The sequence below is a fragment of the Amblyomma maculatum genome, chromosome 6, assembly GCF_055883805.1.
Source record: "Amblyomma maculatum isolate TAMU_Amacu chromosome 6, ASM5588380v1, whole genome shotgun sequence".
Taxonomy (NCBI): domain Eukaryota; kingdom Metazoa; phylum Arthropoda; class Arachnida; order Ixodida; family Ixodidae; genus Amblyomma; species Amblyomma maculatum.
In genome coordinates, this window is record NC_139349.1 from 12,624,310 (window position 1) to 12,642,990 (window position 18,681).

The 18,681-nt window shown below is 41.0% G+C and overlaps 1 protein-coding gene across 1 annotated transcript in view; it reads left to right on the forward strand.

Moving 5' to 3' along the window:
* Positions 1-18,681, forward strand: part of oaf (BRICHOS-like domain-containing protein out at first) — a 36,451-nt gene that overhangs the window by 6,107 nt on the left and 11,663 nt on the right. Inside the window, exons 2-3 of the mRNA XM_084606085.1 lie at positions 8,726-8,860; positions 18,020-18,212. Of these exons, the coding sequence (XP_084462211.1) occupies positions 8,726-8,860; positions 18,020-18,212 (328 nt within the window). The remainder of the gene's footprint in view (positions 1-8,725; positions 8,861-18,019; positions 18,213-18,681) is intronic.

The following is an 18,681-nucleotide window of genomic DNA, read 5'->3' on the forward strand; positions in this document are numbered from 1 at the left end:
ATATATGTGAATGGAATGTAATAAAAAAGAAGGTGCTTCATTTAGCCACACCAGTTATTTATGGCGACATGTGTATATATGTTTAGCATAGTGGCCTATGCTGGGAGTGCTGTTTTGCAAAGAAAAGAGTTTTCTTCATTAAATTCAATACAGTTTTTATATGAGTTTAATATTAGAATTTCTAATTTCTCAAAATAAAAGTCCTAATTCATTTTATGAACACAATGCAAGGGCATTTTATTTTGCACCGTGATCTTCTTGCATATTTTTGTGATTTATAACTTGAAACTGATAAAACTGCTGCTAGGTTTAGTTTTGATATTGGTTTCCTGCACAGGGATGAAGCTCCAAGATTAAATAAGTTTTAATGCTGGAAGGCCGTATAGGCACCATGCGCATCTAAACCCAGCGTGACGCGTGCTCTATAAGTGGCGGCCCGTGCGTTTAGACCATGGAGGTTGACAAACTCGCTGCAGCGGTTGTAGTCTGGCTAGACTACTGCAGCAGGCCGGAGAGCTCATTTCGGGCACAAATGAGCCCCGCAAAGAGTGCAAAATATATTTCTGTTGTTTGCTGCAACAGCACCTGATTAAGTTCTCTTGGGACTAATTTTAATGGATTCCCTACCCGACATTGGGAGCAGGAAAAATGCCTGTGTTGCAACTAATTCTACGCCACTGTCTTAGTTACATTTAATGCGATAGAAATTCTCGCATTTCTGTTCGAGGTTGTGAAAAACCAAACAATTGGTTATTACGCTAATCTCTAAATTACTTTCTCTGCAAGGCCCTTTTCTAAGTAAAAGGTATCTCTTATTCACAATCTCCTGTGAATTTTTGAAAATGAAAGAAGTCAGGTAACCATGAAATGCAGAAGTTCTGTGCATCATTTTTCTGACAGTGCTTAAATACTTGCGAGCGATGCGACTTCGCTTACCTTTTCTATTTTGTAAATTGTGTACAAAGATCCCTTGTCCTTCTCCTCGCTATCCTCTCCCCGTCTCTTTCTTTCCGCCGGCCACAGCTCGGGTGCTTGAGATATTGGATAGCAGTTGTCACGGCCAACAAAATTCTTTCTTTTTGTTTATTTTCTTTTTAATAAACCACCAGCACCCACCGAGTGCACAGGGACCTAGGCGCCGGTCAAACTACCCTAGAATCCTTTATGTCGTCTGTGTTTTTTCGTTGTTAAACAGAAAACATGTTGGCAGCTTCAAAGGGAACATGGTGTATATTGTATCTTTTGTACCATTGTACAGATATGAACAGTTTGTTCCATGTGGGTTCGCAGAAAAAAATTATATATCAATGCGGTCGGGAAATGCAGATGCATAAAAAGTACCGAAGCACGAAGGAAGCATAAGTGCTTTATTCACGGGAAATATTAGTCGCCATTGGTGGCCAGCCAATTTTTTTAAGCATTGATAGCATTGGCTTGTCTCAGCAAGCCATTTCTCATGTGCTTTCCTTTGCATCTTGAATCCTAGCATAGCAGTGGTCCCAGACTCGATCTTTATGGAGACAAGTTTCCTGCCGCTTCTAAGTTTAGAGAAAGGGGGAAAGGCTAGGTATTAGAAGAACTGCTAGTATGCACTGACTACAGTTTGGAATTGTAATGTAATTTTGCCTTTAGTTTTAGTGCAGTGTGTTAGAAATAATTTTGCTTTTTTTGTTTTAATGCATTGTACTTGCTACTTTCTTGACAAATTTCTAGGTTAAAGGTATCAAGAGCTGTGTGTGTCTAGAGAGGAGTGTCTGACTTAGTTTCCTCGGTAGACTGTTGAACCAGGCACTACAGAGAACAGACAGCAGTCATTGTTTGAACTGCATTTTTAACATAGACTTCATACTTATGTGGTTGCGAAATTCAGCTGAGCATAGTCAGGGTATCTAAGAATCTGTCACAGTCAACAGTCTGACTGCATGTCCATCATAAAATACCCTTTATGGGGAACCTTTGAGGTGTACTCTAGATGTAATAATAAGGCACATGAGGAGTAGACAGGTATGCTTCCTTTGTCCCAAAGCCTACAAACATTATTTTGGTTTATAAGGTTTATTGTTCCAAAGCGCCTTTCGCTATAAGCGCTGTTTTAAAAGATGGCTAACCTGGTTGCCTAGCACTGATGGTGTGGTGTTTCCAGCCATTGGTAGCTTTAAGAGGTCATTTCGCATTCAGTCTTTGTGTGTTATGTACCTGTAAATTTGAATGAGGAGATAGTTTTATTTGACTTGAAGGGTGTCCTTTATTAACTCTCTCAAGGTTAGATAAGCAACGAGGGAGAGAGGACACAAGGCGAAAAGTTTCTTTGATGCAGCTTCAAAGCCATCTTGCACCCTCTGCTGAGGTGCATAGCCCAGCATTTTATCACAGCACCAGTGAAAAAGATAGCCACACAGTGTCTGTATCATAACAGTTCGATGAAATTCCTACTCTAGTATCATTAGACAAATTATGATAGGCGCATTCCTCATTGCTATATCCAGGAACTTGTTTTCAGTCAACAAGTAGAATGAACGTGTACAGATGGTACATAAACATTCTAATCGTGTTTTCCTTTCTATGTAGATTCAAACATAAGAATAACTGATTAATTTATGATGTGAAATCTCTAAGTATAATGTTGTTCCTTTAAAGGGTATTGAGGTAATATGCTAAATTTTGTGTCAGTGACTGCTTACAATCAGTAGTACGGCAAAAAGGTATGCAACATGAGATTTTGAACATAGTATTGTAGGTTGCAGTAGAACAGGTGAGGTTGAGACCTAGTAAAATAATGTTATTCTTAGCTGGAACAGCATTCTTATATATGGAGAAATGAGCATGAATAAGAATAACTGTGATTTCATGAATATTGAACTTTGTGAAGTAGTAACCAGTATAAGTACACCATGGTAATTTGCTAATAATGTAATTGCTCGCTTTAGAGCCGTTATAATTTTAATTTGATTTTGCTTGGTTGTTGCCACCAGACCATAATGTGTGGCAATATAAATATGTTTCAAATTAGTATTTTCACTCTTATTCGAAGCATGTTCCCTTAGCGACATAAGGTGCCAATGATTGTTTATTTTTGTGCACATAGTCTCATTATGTTAAAGTATCCCAATTCTATTTTTAGTTCAGAATATGGTTGCTTTCATCTTGGTGGTGTTGCACTCGTAGGTAATTCTTAACGGACCATTGAAGCAGGAATTCTACCAACTGATTACCATGCTCTAGCAAGTCAGTGTTACACTAGACCGGCATTGTGATATCATCAACATACACTATTACGTTTACCAAAAAGGAGCAAGAAATATACCAATAATGTAAATAACAAATGACAAGAGCTCCAGAATGATGCCTTGTGGTACGCCAGAGAGAAGAGCTTGTGAGTTTGATATAGCGCAAATAATGAAAACCATTTGTTTGTGATGTTTCGTATATAACTGAAAAGGTAGGCTGTTTCCTTCAATGTCATAGTAATTGAGTTTATGTAGCAATAAATTCTGATTAAGCAGGCCAAATCCTTTTGAAAGATCAACATATAAACTGAGTACAAAAAGCTTTTCTTCAAATTCCTTTATAATTATTTCTTTCATTTTAATTAGTGCTATTTTCTGGATCTTTGCTTCCTGAAGACAAACTGACTCTCTGATAAAACTATATTTTAACCAGAAAACTATTTAATACCACGTAAATAATTTTTTTTCAGACCTGTGGATAATATTTGCAGAATTGAAATAGGCCTCTAATTTGCATATCCAGCATAGCGCTACCTTTGTGAGTTATAACCACTTTTGCTAACTGCATATCTTTGTATATATCTGCATATCAAGATTGTAGATATGCATTTGTATTGGGGCTACTGTGTCATTTACAAACTTGTAGGATCTGATCTGAAAGCAATTTGTCTTCAGCTCTGCCATTTGTGAGATTTATGAGAGTTGTTATGGTTTTGTTTTAATTTGTAGGATACATAAACAAGGATTTGGGAATACTTGGTGTGTCATATGCTTAGCCTAAGAAAGGGGACGCTAAAAAATTACAGGCCATTCAGCTTACTATTAGTTACGTATAAGGTATTTACTAAGGTAATCGCTAACAGAATCAGAACAATCTTAGACTTCAATCAAGCAAGAGATCAAGCAGGTTTTCGGAAGGGGTACTCTATTATTGATCATATCCATATCATCAACCAGGTGATAGAAGAATGCTCGGATTACAACCAGCTCCTATACATATAGCATTCATTGATTACGAAAAAGTGTTTGACTCTGTAGAAACCTTGCCAATCGTACAGGCATTGCGAAATCAGGGTGTGAAAGTACTGGAAGATATTTATAGTGGCTGCACAGCAACCATAGTTCTGCATAAAGAAAGGGACAAAATTCCCATAAAGAAAGGTGTTAGGGCGTAGAGACACGACCTTTCCAGTACTATTCACAGCTTGCTTAAGGGAAGTATTCAATGGGAGTAGTTGGTGATAATGGCAGATGAAGAATACCTCGGTGATCTGCGATTGCTTTGCTAAGTAACTCAGGGGATGAACTGCAAAGAATGATTGATGACTTAGACAGGAATAGCAGAAAAGCAGGCTTGAAAATCAATATGCAGAAGACTAAGGTAATGTTCAACAGCCTCGGGAAGGAACAGCAGTTTACATTAGGTAGTGAAGCACTGGAAGTAGTAGGCAAATATGTTTACTTAGGACAGGCAGTAACTGCAGATCCGGACCATGAGAGGGAAATAACAAGGACAAGATTGGGATGGAGCACATTTGGCAAGTACTCGCAGATTATGACTAGCAGCTTACCGGTATCGCTCAAAAGGGAAGTATGGAACAGTTGCATCTTAATTGTGCTCACCTGGGGTGCTGAAACTTGGAGGCTAATGAAAAGGGTTTTACTTAAGTTGCTGACAATGCAGAGGTCTACGGAACGAAAAAGGTTAGTTGCAACGTTAAGGGATAGTAAGCGTGCAGAGTGGGTCCGAAGAATAACTCGAGTTAATGACGTTCTAGTGGAAATCAAGAAGAAGAAATGGGCATGGGCAGGGTATAGAGAGGACCTCCAATGGTCGCTTAGGCTGATAAAGTGGATTCCAAGGGAAGAAAAGCGTAGCAGACTAGCAGGGGGCGGCAGAAAGTTAGGTGGGTGGATGAGGTTAAGAAGTTCATAGGGGCAAAGTGGATGCAGCTAGCACAGGACTGGGTTAATTAGAGGAGTATGGAAGAGGCCTTCGCCCTACAGTGGTATAGTCTGGCTTATGATTATGACACTTAGCCTGCAGATCTGTTGGAAAGCCAGTGTAACATTTCAGTTGTTCTAACAAAGGAATTGTTAAATTCATTACATAGTTTGTCCACACTTAGTGCTATGCCATCTTTTGATATGGTGGTAATGCTTGTTTTCGTGCTGTGGTTTAGTAAATTGTTCATTTGGTCGAATTGATCATAAATATTTTTATTGGATCCCTCGGAAAATGTGATACTAAAATACCTTAATTTAGCGGTCGTTAGTTTCCTGTTTAAGTGGTTCTAATACTTTTTATATTTCTTTAGCTTAGAAGGCTGCCGTGATTCCATGAACTGTGCAAACATTTTTTCTTTGGTCTTTATTTTGTGTATTAGTTCTTGAGTAACCCACAGCTTCTTATGATTGCCTTTACGAGAGCATAGTTTGGCCAAACATTTATTGCAGACAGTTTTTACTTTGTACAAGAATGCATTATATACTTAAGCCATATTTTTTTTAAAGATAGCGCTTCGTCCGAACTTGCTTCCTATATCGTCGAACGAAAATGGTCAAATATGGCAATACTAATACATCGAAAGTATCGATAATAGGTTGCAGAAGCTTGACAAATGCGTTCAGCAGGAAAGAAGGCAATAATCAGATGTCGCTGATGTCAGACACCATAGTGCTTGCTTTTTAATCTCATTTTTCTGTGCTCATGATTATAGTGTCAATGGAAGAAGATGTGAAACTTGCGACATGTGTAGGTACATTTTATCGATAAGGTTGAAAAAACTATAAGCATCTACTAATCATATAAATTCTCATTGGAGTGTTAAAGGACATTGTATATCAATATTGAAATCACCCATTAAATTAGAGTCTTTTGAGAACTTCTAGGCACTCTTTCAAATTTTCATCAGGTGGATGATTTAGTATGATAAAAATATCCTTTATATCTTCATCTGTCAGGATTTTAATACATGGCATATAAACCATGAGTAGTTTTGCTTTCTATTCCAGTTTGTGCATCCAGTATCTGGTAGCGACACTATACCACCCCTGCTCCCTTGTCTGTTGAGAACAAAATGTGTGTAAATTTCTTAGTACTAAATATTTTGCTTCATCTTGGTAGCAAGTCTCGGTATACATAACAACATAAAAAGGAAGTTTTAAGACAGAAAATGGGATTTTATTTCATTGACTTTGTTGATAGTAGAACAGCAGTTCAAGGGAAAAAATTTTAGTCTTACTATAGATTACCTTACTTTACCTGCAAGTGCAAGTGCATGATAGCAATCCATGATGGAGGATAACTTCTTAGGCCATCTTGGCCACGTCACTGCTATTCGTTAATATTAGCAGCATGCAGTTTTCAGATTTCCGTGCATAGATCTGCCTGTACCTGTACAAACTTCCAGTTTGATTCATGCTTCCTGTTGATTGATAGCCAGCCCTAGTAAGTGCTTGCGATCTGGGCACAAGAGCTCATTTGAAAGCACCCAGTGGCAGAAGCACTGGTGTGGATCTTATTTTTGAAGCACACCGTGTATGTGATCTGTCAAGTGCTCATAACACTTTTTGCCTGTCCTACCCAGGTTTGTTTACCTGTAAGAAAACCAAATAAATTTCACTTGACATAGCTATGCCCATGTTGCTTTCCTTTTCTCTTCTCCTTTGCTCTCCTCCACTTGATCAGGGGCATGTGCTGCTGAAGCTGCACAGTCTTTTATTCTAACGTGGTCGGGCGGGTGCCATCATTTCACGGCACACCGCAGCCAGTGCGAATTTCACAAGCAGCTCTTCAGACGGAGAGCAGTGAGTCGATCGTATGTAGCTGACTGGGAAACTGCCTTCCGAGTGGCAGTAGCCATATACATTTCTCCTTAGTTAAGCAGCTTTTAAGAATTGTGGTGGCCATGCACAGATGGTGTAGGTTTCTGATTTTTTGGAACAGAAATTTAAAATTATACTTACTATCCCTAATCTGTAATTAGAGTTACAACACTTGTTTGGCTAAAATTCTTTATTTTTGCACTGTGCCCAGCTTAGTTCTTAGCACAGGCACTGAACTGCGGAATCTTGCATCATTTATTTCTTATTTTCTTGTATCTTTTAACCAAGGTCAAAAATTTCTTTTTTCAGGGTCCAATGAGATTGGATTGATGTCAAGTACATAACATAACTGAAGGTTTTTCATGGTTCATTTGCCATGGGTGGGCAGTTCCGTAAAGCTGTGATTGCAAAACACATCCAGTACAAGTAAGAAAAGATTTGACAAGACAAAGCTGTGTATGCTTTGCGACCAACAGTCTCTTCATTTTCTTCACAAGCATGACTAGGGGCACATGTAATTGATGTTTGGCACTTTATACACATACCTGTCTAAAAAAGCAGTTTGAGAATGTTCTCAAGGCTTGTTTCTGAGTACATACTGAGGGAACCTGGCATAATAAATCTAGTGCACTTAAACTATGTAGCTTTTATTATATAACATTTATGTTGCCAAATTTGCTGCAAAAAGTTGAACAACCTAATTTTTTAATGCAGCCTCATCAAAGTAGCAGTGAACTTCTTGTATCTGAAACTGCATTTCGCACGAATGATATATTGTATACCTCATTTGATTGAAAAGTCGTTGTCGTTTGTCTCGGGTGTTGTGGATGGTTGTCGGAAGTGTTTTAAATGTGAAAGGAAAAATGGAAGCCACTAGTTGACTGACAGCTGCTAGAAAACGTGTTACTAAAATACCTCAACTTAGCAGTCCTTAGTGTCCTGTTTAGCTGGTTGTACTTCTTTAGCTGTGCGAAGTGTGATGGGTGATTGATCGTTAATATTAAAGTCATAATTAAACAAAAACAAGCACATGCTGCTGGTAGGATCCAAACCCATGACCTTCAAATTTCACATTCTGTTCTGTAACCATTCCGTGAGAGTGCTTGCCAGTGCCACCTTCGTCCATAGCAGCGGTTGGGGAAGTGTGTGTTACCACAGTGTCGCATGGAATGGGCTGGATCCTACGGGCAGGGTGGGAGCTGTGTGATAACCCTCTTACACTGCCTGAAATGTCAAGGCTGCTGTATTTGAAGTCAGTAGTTGAAGTCACGTAGGTCAGGCATACTGCTCTTTGTTTGCTGCCTTCAGCTGCAGAAGGACATCGGGCCCAGTTACCTTCATTCAGAACTGTGTTGTCTGGAAAAGAAAGTCTATTTATTCATGTATATTTATTATTTGCTTATTTTTAATTTATTGCCCTCAGGGGGGAATGGTTTGCATACAAAACATGCAACAAGGAAGCAAAAATAATGACTATATATATCAGTACTTTACACCAGTAGGTCAATATAAGTAAAAAACGAAAAGTATAGTTGTGAAAATGTTGCGCACCAATAAAAAATGCCAAGTTACAGTGCAGAGTTTAAAGATAAAAGCAGCAAAGAACGAGATAAAAAGCTATGTTTAAAAAAACTTACACTATCTACTGCACGCCCATGCTGGTCTTGCAGGAGGTACAAGTGTTTCGGGTGGTGGTTCTGGCTGAGGAAGAACAAGGCCACAGGGAGCCTCAGGTGCTATGCTTCCTGATCCGCTTCAACCGCCTGGGCTTCATCTCGGTCGACGCCATGTCCAAGCTGCGCCAGGTGTGGTGCTTTTCTGTTGTCTTTTCCTTTGTTGTGTCTTTACAACCGTTGTTTTCTAAGAATGCTGGCATCATGTTCATACTTGCCACCACTGCTTCTCCATAAGCACAGGTAGGGCCACATATAAACAACCAAACAAGTGCAGTTTGACAGCTTTTTATTTGTATTTTATTGTTTAGGAGTATTCTGTACATATTATAGCTTGATAGAGCCGTAAGGTACAGATAGGCTTATTTTCTAGCTGTCTCATTTTTACTCTCAGTGGGGATTCATAGGTGTATATGAAACCTGAAGCCAGCAGAGCAGTAAGAGGATCGTAGGCAAACAAAAACAAAAATTTTAACTGTTTTACTGATAAGACCATTCTCGTGTCACACTCCTGAAGCTGGCTTTCTTTGACTAGCAAGAATGCTTGTGTTTCTGATCACATGGCTGTCCCATTATTTGAAGATTGCTCAAGTGTAGCACAACCACAGCCATGTAAGGGTTGCTTTCTGGGGTGGGAAACAGAAGCAAAAAAAATAAATACATGAGTGAACGCAAAGAACGACACTGCAGTCTGCTGAATGTCTGTTGGACTTTGAACAAAGTTTTGACTGTCTGTAAGCCATAACTTAGCCTTAACAAGTTACAAAGTATTACAGTTGCTGCCAGTGACAGTGCTAAAAGGTTTCAGGAGCCCTTTTTTTGTAAACCCTTGGGACCGTGGTAAAACAGGCGATTTTGAGGGGCCTTGCAAAAAAATAAATGTTTTTTTTTTAAAGCAGCATTTAAACAACCCTGATGTAACACACAGTAAAATCTCGGTGATACGAATGAATTCTGTTGATACGAATTTCGGGATGACAAAATTCCCCAGCAGGAGTGCATTGTGCACAACGGGCAAAATTTTGGATGTTCCGAACACTCTCCTGCGCAACTACGGATGATAAGAATGCGCAGAATGCGACCACAACATTGAGCACTATGTACTGCTCGCACATCGCTGACTCCGCGATCGCCAACCACACTATATGTATGTATCACGAGCAGTTTGCGGTGGCGCATAGTCCGCACACCTCGCCAACGTCGCGATAGTCTGTCGGGCTCACGCTACGAAAAGCTTTTAGCAGCGCATGGCCCACAAACCACAGACGTCGCAACCACAGCAGTTGGTGGCAGCGTTTGTGGCGAGCGCGCACAACCGCACATCGCTGGCTGTGCGATCGGGATCCGCTAGCAGTTTGCGGCGTTGCGCGGCCTGCATGTCGCCATCTGTCATGCTGTATACAGACAACACATCACCGGCATCACGATCATTTTCCATGCTGTGAAAAATTTGCAGCAGCGCCCAACCTTAAGTAGTAGTTGGCGTCGGTCGCACATTGTAGACTTCGCAACTGGTAGTCGCGCTATAGGGGACCGCAACTTCGCGGGAGGCGCTGCAAGTGCCAGTGAAAAGCACTCTCTTCAGCCGCGTTCCGATAATTGTCTGGGCAGGCCGGTTCCCCCTCCCATTATATAGCTGCGCGAGTGGCTCTTTAAAGGGGCCAGTTCTGCACGTATTGGGCTGCAACAGATTTGCCTGTGCAGTTGCGTGCTTTCTGCTTCGTGGTTGAACACCTACGCACATGCATGCTTCAGAGAATTAGAAAAATTTGGCAACGCAATTGTGAAGAAAAAAAAACATACTATTAGAGGAGCATGTTTACTCCGTGAGGCAAGTTCATGAAAGTGCCATTACCGTAACGGCGCATTTAGTGTTGCAAGTGAGTGGCAAGATCATTTACAGCATGGAATTCGATGTAAATACCTTTTTTTGAGATAGTCATATTCACAATACATAACTTTGTTCAATGGCTCAGTCTGGAGCACGCAATTTCCTGACTGAATGTTTGGATCACGATACTTTTTTGTGCGAATAATAATAAAAATTATTTTTATTTAAACATAAAATAAGAGCCCTGAAGGCTATATGCGAGGCTGAAGAGAAAAATGAGACCATACACCGAATATGCCTACCAGCTGCACGCTTTTGGTTAACAGAAAAATATAGTAAGCTTGGTTAATAACTACCATAGAGATAAGCGGTTGTTTGTTTATTTAATGCTATCAAAGCGCACACATATCTCCAAAACAACCTATATTTACAGAGCCATCACTCAATGCAAGTGCTCATGCTGTCAAACCTCGATATAACGAACATGCATATAACGAATTATTGAATATATCGAACTCTTCCGAAATATTTTTGTCAAACACATGTATTTTTAACTTCTCATAGCGAACGTGGTTCGGCATAAAACGGATATTACGAACTTTGTGACGCCAAGCACTACCTCACTTTAATAGCAGGAGGCAGGCTTCGTTGCACTACACTTGTGTTGTGTGGCGCAGCAAACGTTCAGGACTACCTCGCAGGCGCTGACAGCACCACAGATGCCACGACTGCATTGGACAGCCAAAGAAATCTATGGCCTCCGAGATCACCCCCTCGCGCCTGTTTGTGCGTGCGGAGGTGATCTCGGAGGCCATAAGAAATCGTTTGCATCTCACAATCGCTGACAGCGCCGCTTCAGTAGCGGCGGCAGCGGCGTAATCGAATGTTGCTTTTGCCTTTCTGGTTTTTTGGTTGTAGTGTTAGCAGCGGCGTCGCGCCGTGGCCGTCGTAGCATTCGGCGGAGGCTGCATCGGTCGTCGTGTCGAATATGGTGCGCGGGTGTGTGTAGTGCTGTGATGGTGGTGAACATGAAAGAAAGGGCAGCACTGACGTCAAAGACCAAGCTCAAGATAAAATCAGGGCCTTCAAGGCAGTTTGCAAGAGGAGACTGATTGACACTCTTCTCGTGAAGCTTCTTATGAAGCAGGACTTGAAGATCGACTTGCTGGGAGCATTAAAGCAGCATGGAACAGCGTGAAAGGTGAAACGATTGCAAACTGCTTTCGGCACGCAGGTTTTGTTCCAGCAGAGGCCCGTGCATCAAGTGACGATGGGGACGATCCCGACGTCCAGAACTCCACGAGCTCGACCAACCTGGAACGATTTTTCGTGTTTTGTTGGTGACATGCCCGCAACAATGACTGTAGAGGACTTTGTAGGCGGCGACGACATCGCGGCGACCACGGCTGTACTGGCGGACGCCGAAATCACTGTGGAAGTTTCTGAACATCCCGCAGATGAAGCTCAGGCTGACCCTGCAGACGATGAGAACATTCAGACTTCACAAGAAGCGCTTGCTGCATTGGATTTACTGCGCCGCCACTGCAGTGCTATTTAGAGAAATGGGTTTGCCCTTGTTGAGTGTTTGCAAACTGTGGAACAGGACGTGATACGAACGCGATCAACACAAAAAAGCAGGTCGCAATAATGCAGTTCTTTGCGCGTAAATAAATGGACGTGACCCAAGTAGGCACTCTCCGAGTTGCTGTGCCTTCGCTGATTGAATTTTGCTGCTCTTGCATGTATTTTCTATGAAATTTTATATTACAAATTATGGATAGAGTGAACTATTCTCCGATTTTTTAACTGTTCGTTATAACGAGGTTTCACTGTATATGTGCAGGCAAACATTTTGACATTTTTTTTTTTTGCGAAATTGCATTCGGGCACTTGAGCCCTCATGAGTAAATAACAATGTAATAGAGGAATGCCTTCTGTGCAAAAGTTGGTAAATAAATGTGTGCAATAAATAATGGCATACTTTTTTCAATAAGATAGAAATCTGGTCTAGTTGGAGGCCGTTCATGGCGAAAATTTGTGGGCACGTGTCCTCTTTCTCGGCGTGACCAAAACTTTTTATCGAGATTTTTTTTTTCAGCATTTATGACCGTGCCCTTTAAAGCAATAGCTTATAAGAAGCATTTGTAAGGCTGGCATTCTGCGACACTCCAAGTATCCTATTGTGTGCTTTTAATAAAAAATAACCCAGAGGAGCTGTTCCGCACCCCATGACAAATAACTTTCTTCCCTCTCTGAGTGTTATGGAATGCCAGCTAGACTCACAGTGATGAGCAACATCTCTTTTGTGCACCTGCGAGTAAGACGGCGCATGCACACAATGAAAGAGAGCGTGTCAGCGGCACGAGCAGCTCGTGTGTCAGTTGAGATGTGGGTGATTCAATGCTCTCCGCCAGCGATGTTCCCGGCCAGTAGTTCAGAAATGACCATCAGGGGAGAGAGGCAGCGCTGGAGTAGTGGAAGTGAGCACTCTGCGGCGCCGTGCGGTTGGCACGTGTCAGCGTCTCTTTTCGCGCTGTACGCGCTGCGAGAAGTCCGCTGAGGCACGCAGCAAGCACGTCATGATCACCTGTTGCATTGTGTCCGCCGCAAGTGGCGAGCTGTGACCGCACGACCGTAATAAACCTTCTCAGACGTAAACAAATCTGCGCGACTGCCTTTTGCATGCTTCTGCATACTTATTTTCATTCGTTTTGATGATACAAATATTTTCACGACTCCGTGAGATCCATATCACCGAGTTTCTACCGTATACCAAAATGTAGTTATTCAAAATGTTTTTTCATGCACTCGGATAATATTTACCTAGGCACTGTACATAACATAAAAAAAAAGAAAAGCTTTCAGTGCAAACTTTTGGGCAAAAGGATTTAAGAAATGTTGGAAAACCATTAACGCAGAAATAAAAACACTGATAACAAATTTTCAAAATATGCAAAAGGTAGAAACATGCCTCTTTTCTTACTTTTGAAACTATGGCTGGCATAAATATGTTTTTTTTCCTTAACTCTTTCAGGAACGTGGAATAAAACGGGAGGACTCAGAAGGGGTGTTATAAATTTTTTTATTTATTGGAATATTTGCATGACTCTGATATAACATATACTGAAACGCAGATAATTTGATGGTTTTTCAATGAAATTCATGCAAATGTTTTTGTTTAACCTCATATAAGACAGGAGTAAAAATCTCACTGTGTAAACTTGCTGAAAAAACATTTATAAAAAGGTGCGATAATAGTAAATCTGCAATAAAAATAATTAAGCATGTCAAAATAAGTATTACTATCTCTTTTTTTTTGTTGTCAAATTTAGTGCGTCTGTCTGCAGATTTGTCTTTTTTCTTAGTCCTATTCAAAAGCAGGGGTCACATTCAGTTCCCACGATGGTTTTTGCAAGCCTGAAGTACCTATTCTCCCAACTGCACTAACAAAATGCAATGAAGCCAGATTACCAAGGAACTAATATGATATGTGCTGAAGCCCATTTTGAAGGCATGCCATTCTCTTAACAACATTGCTAAATTGCTAAAAATTTTTGTTTCGAGCTTGATTTGCCTCTGCTCGTAGTGCAGCTTACAGTTTTTGTGTTTTGAAAATTTTTGTGCTTTGGCTGGCATGTTCTCTAGCACAATTTGCAGTTTGCAGATGGTGGTGCAGTGTGCCATCAAGACCGAAAATCTGCTTTAGGAACTGTTCTATAAAATCTAGGTGCTTAAAACCCACCCGATGCATCTGAGAGAGCTTTGCACTTGTCATGTTCTGGAGGTTCCAGAGATTTCCTTTTTGCTGAAACTCTAACGAACGGGAAAAAAGAAATAATAATAAACAGCTTGAACACAGAGAGTAAGCATGTGTAACTCTCGTGAGTGAGCTGAAACTTGAAAGTGTGCTTTCCATGGGCCACTAGTAGAAGTTGCAGCTGATATTCGATATAAAGGCGAATGTTAGTGGCTAAACATTTCTCTTGCTCAACCAAGAAATTTTGACCAGCAAGCGAATAAATAGGGTATACTGGTCTTTGCCGCTGCCTGTGCATCTGGTTTGATCTTAAAATTAGGGGTGGCTTTTGCTTCTATTGGCAGTAAAAAAAACTGGTACTAGTGCATTCGGGCAAACGTGAGGAAGCTGCCTCAAATAAGATGCTAGCGCACATGACCCCATAACTGCTCACTTGTTGAGTTAAAGCTTCTGTGCCTCGTCACATATATCCCCACTTGATATTGTACCTTGGAATTAAAACTAAATTGTGCAAAGTTCAGATATTGCTTTCTTGAGCAAGACATACTTAAAGAGCACTGTGAGGAAGGAAAGAAGGATTAGGCAGTTAAGGTGGTTAGTTATTTTCTGTCTAATTCAGAAATTGTTGTGGTGTTTGTCAAAGTTCAGATAAAAGAGTGCACGGAGTCTGTGTTCTACGTATCCACTAGTTCTATTCGCAGTATATATTTGACATGGAATTTTGCATTTGTTCGTATATTTATCCATGTCACATTCTTTTCTAGTTTGCCTCCCGATTAAACAGATTTTTGCCACATTGTTGACATTCCAATTTTTCGAACTGTGCAGTAAATGTTAACTTAATATTGTTCTTACATTGGGCTTTTAATTCCCAATCTCCAGCTTCAAATAAATAAATTTTTCGTAGTAACATGAAAGGGTGTGTTGCCGAATCCACGAAAGAGCTCGCTTTGGAACGCATTTGCTTTCTCTCTCGCCGCCTCGCTCCATTGGCTGTGTGTTGCCACTGCTGGGGGTGACGTCAAATCACAGAGATGGGGACCACGGATTTCGTACACATTACAAGACGTGTCAATAAACTGAAAGTGAACTCGTTCAGTTGTTGTATGCAGAACCGCGGAACTGGTGTTCGCTTCAGCCACGAGAAACATGCTGGTCCCTCCCGTCTTCTTTTTTTTTTTGTGTGTGTGTTTTTCACGGTGCTCAGTGAATGTGACCGGCTGTCAGTGGTTGCAGGTACATGATAATCCTTTCGACACGTCCGACGATGCTTTGCCTAGGCACTCCAAGCTTTCAAAGAGCTAAAAGCACCTCATGGCCAAGTGAGGACAAGCACGCACACAAGGGAGCGGAAACTACTCTGCGCGCTGCGAGGGACGTTGAAACCTTTCCCAAATAAATTGTGTGTTTCTCTTATAAGCTTAATTAAAAATTGGCAGTACTGTAGCCAAATACATTCAATTAGAGCTTAAAAGCATGCTGAAGGTAGCATATGGTCCCTTAAGAATACAATAAACCAAGATGGAACCAAGCCGGTTGGCTGTTGTCTGCCCCTTCATCCTTCCACAGTTTGCTTTCCTCTTTCTCTCCCCATGCCTGCGTCAAATTGATGTCATGGCAAAGCAAACTACTTTGTGGATTCGGCATGCTGTCTCTGTTTCTCTGTTGTTGTTATGCAGGCAGTTATAATGGTTACTAGCAGTCAGATGTTTGTCTTTCCACAAGGTTTCATTAAAAGTATTGCGCACATTGATGTTGTCCTGTAGCCTGTTTCTGTAGCCTTATTTCACGAGGATCCTTCTTTTTTTAGAAATGCAACCTTAAGAGTACTTGTTATTTTTTTATTTGAGAGAAGCAAGAGATATCTAAACATCTGAGGGTGGGGGGCATTGCATTAACTTTAAGAGCAGAGGAAAAACAATAATGTCATCTTTTGTAGTCAGCAGCATAGATAAAAACGCACAATTTAAGGGGGTCACCTCCAGAAAAACAAGGGAGGTCCAGGGAAATCTCTGGTTACAAAGCAAATGGGAATAGATAGGTCTATACAGTTCAGTAGTGCTAGCACGGAATTCAAGACCTCTTGGCTGAGACATGTGAAGCCCGAAAAATGACCCTGAAATTTTAGGGAAAAACCTTTTTTTTTTATTTTTTCAGCAGAGCATAAAGTTAAGGAAACATAGAAATTTTCCTAATGCAATTTCACTGTTTTATGAGTGCTTGCCTCTATTTCGGTTTATTTGCTTATTTATTGAAAACCACTACCCTGTGCCTCAGCAAAAGACTAGAGAGTAGCTGTCATAGCCTGTTTTAAGATTTCTATGGAGTGTGATGTCCTAAACCAGTTCAGGCTATGAGGGTCATTGTAGCTGAGGGCTGCAAATAATTTTGTGTGCGTGGCATTCGTTACCGTCCACTAATAACAGACAGCACACGGGCACCTTGCGTTTCACCTTCACCAAAACGCAGCTGCAATGGCCGATATTGAACTCTGGTCTCCCAGCTCAGAAACCGAGGGCCTTTATCATGACCTATTTTGACAGCATCTTTCAGACGTTCATGCTACGATGAAGTGTACTGAAGGCAGGTAACTTAGATGTGGCAGGCTGAACGCAACAAGTCACTTTTAATGCTTTACTTTAAGATGTCAATTGCACAAAATGACTGAACATGCTATCAAATGAAGCACACGCCCAGAACCACAGAACCCACTTAGGCTCCTTGAGAGTACACTCGACTAAAGCACCGTGTTGGGATCTTGACAAATGCTTCGTGTCTGATAGTTTTGACAGACAGGTGGACTAATATTTGTGGTAAGGCACTCGTGGATTGGTAGTGGCTATGCCAAAACCATTGTTCTACTGGCTAGTAGAAATAGACAAGAATTGTCATTCAATACTGTATGCTGCTGGTGACATGTGCAAAGTGACTGAAACACTCTGATTCGATAAAATAGAGGCGTTAGTCACGAGACAGCACCAGCAACATGCAAGCAGCCAGTAGTACTGCTGAAAGTAATTGGCTCACATCACATGCATTGGGTTATGCGGTTTACAGCCTAAGCTTGCTTATGTATGATTGATCTGATAAAGATAAAGCCTTTATTAATGTTCTTGCCTTATGTTTCATTTTTGTTTTTCTAAATTTCCAATTTTTTAATGAAACATTTTTTAAAACCTTTAGTTGTTTTTTTTTAACCCATTCAAAATTTTTGGATATTTCGCGTTTCTAATCTTGGCTGATGTGGTGGTTACTAAAAAATGCACAGCTTTTGTGCAGCTTTGGTCAGGGCACTTCCAGCATGGGCGAGGGCTGTACTTTAAACTTAGCAGCCGGTACTAGTTTTGTCTTCTCAGTCTAGTGCAGGATCAGTGAAAGTCCTTAAAGCTTCAATTCTCTGGTATGGTGTGTTCTTACATTTAAGTTGCTTTGTAATGTGACAGGGACAAACTTTCATCCAGAAAGCTTACCTAACAGAAAGCTGGCTGTCAGACAAATGTTTAAGCTTTGGGATTTTCATACATTTTGCTTAGAAATAGTCAAACATTAAAAAACTGATTTTGTTTGCAGTTGCAATCAGTCAGCTCTGTAATGCAGGCATAGCCTGTTGTTAGCAACAGATTCTTTTTTTTTTTTTTTTTCTTATTTTGTGTCTGACTATAGGAGGGATTTTCATGCTTGTTTGGTTCCTTTCCTGTGGCAGAGGAACCCGCTGGCTGAACGGGAGCCTGAAGATGACCGTGGTCGGGAGTTGGTGCAGCTAGACCTGAGTGTGGACCTTTCACGGGCAGGCCTTATCTCGCCACATGTGGCCACACTGTGTGCGGACGCCCCGCAGGCAACCTTCGCCCGCCAGGGGGACATGCAGGCATGGGCCACATCACCCGCTCGACAGGGTCAGTGCCTTGTCTGGTGTACTTGACTACTCTGCGTCTCACACTTTGCACTCAAGGCTGCAGAAGTTGCACAACTAGTGCACCGGCAAAAATATACTTGAGTGTTTAGACAAAAAGGAGGAGCAATATGAAATAATGCAAAAGGCATTTGCAAATCCCTGTCACAGCAATCTAGGCATTCTGTCACTGAACATCATATTATAGTTTTCACAAATGGTAAATTTTTTTTTCATGGTTGATGGATAAGCACTGCATCTACGTGTCACTCTTATTTCTCTGGAGCTTGGTGAGGGATGGGACAAAAACGAAGCCTGAGGAGAATGAACAGCACAACTTGTCACATTGGTAGTTGCCTTTGTCTACCTCCAACATGACACTTTCTATGTGCAAACATTGGGAGCGGGGGGTTAGGGAGGTTATGTCAGTGTTGCATGCTGTGTATGAAATGGAGTACTATAGATGCAGCCTA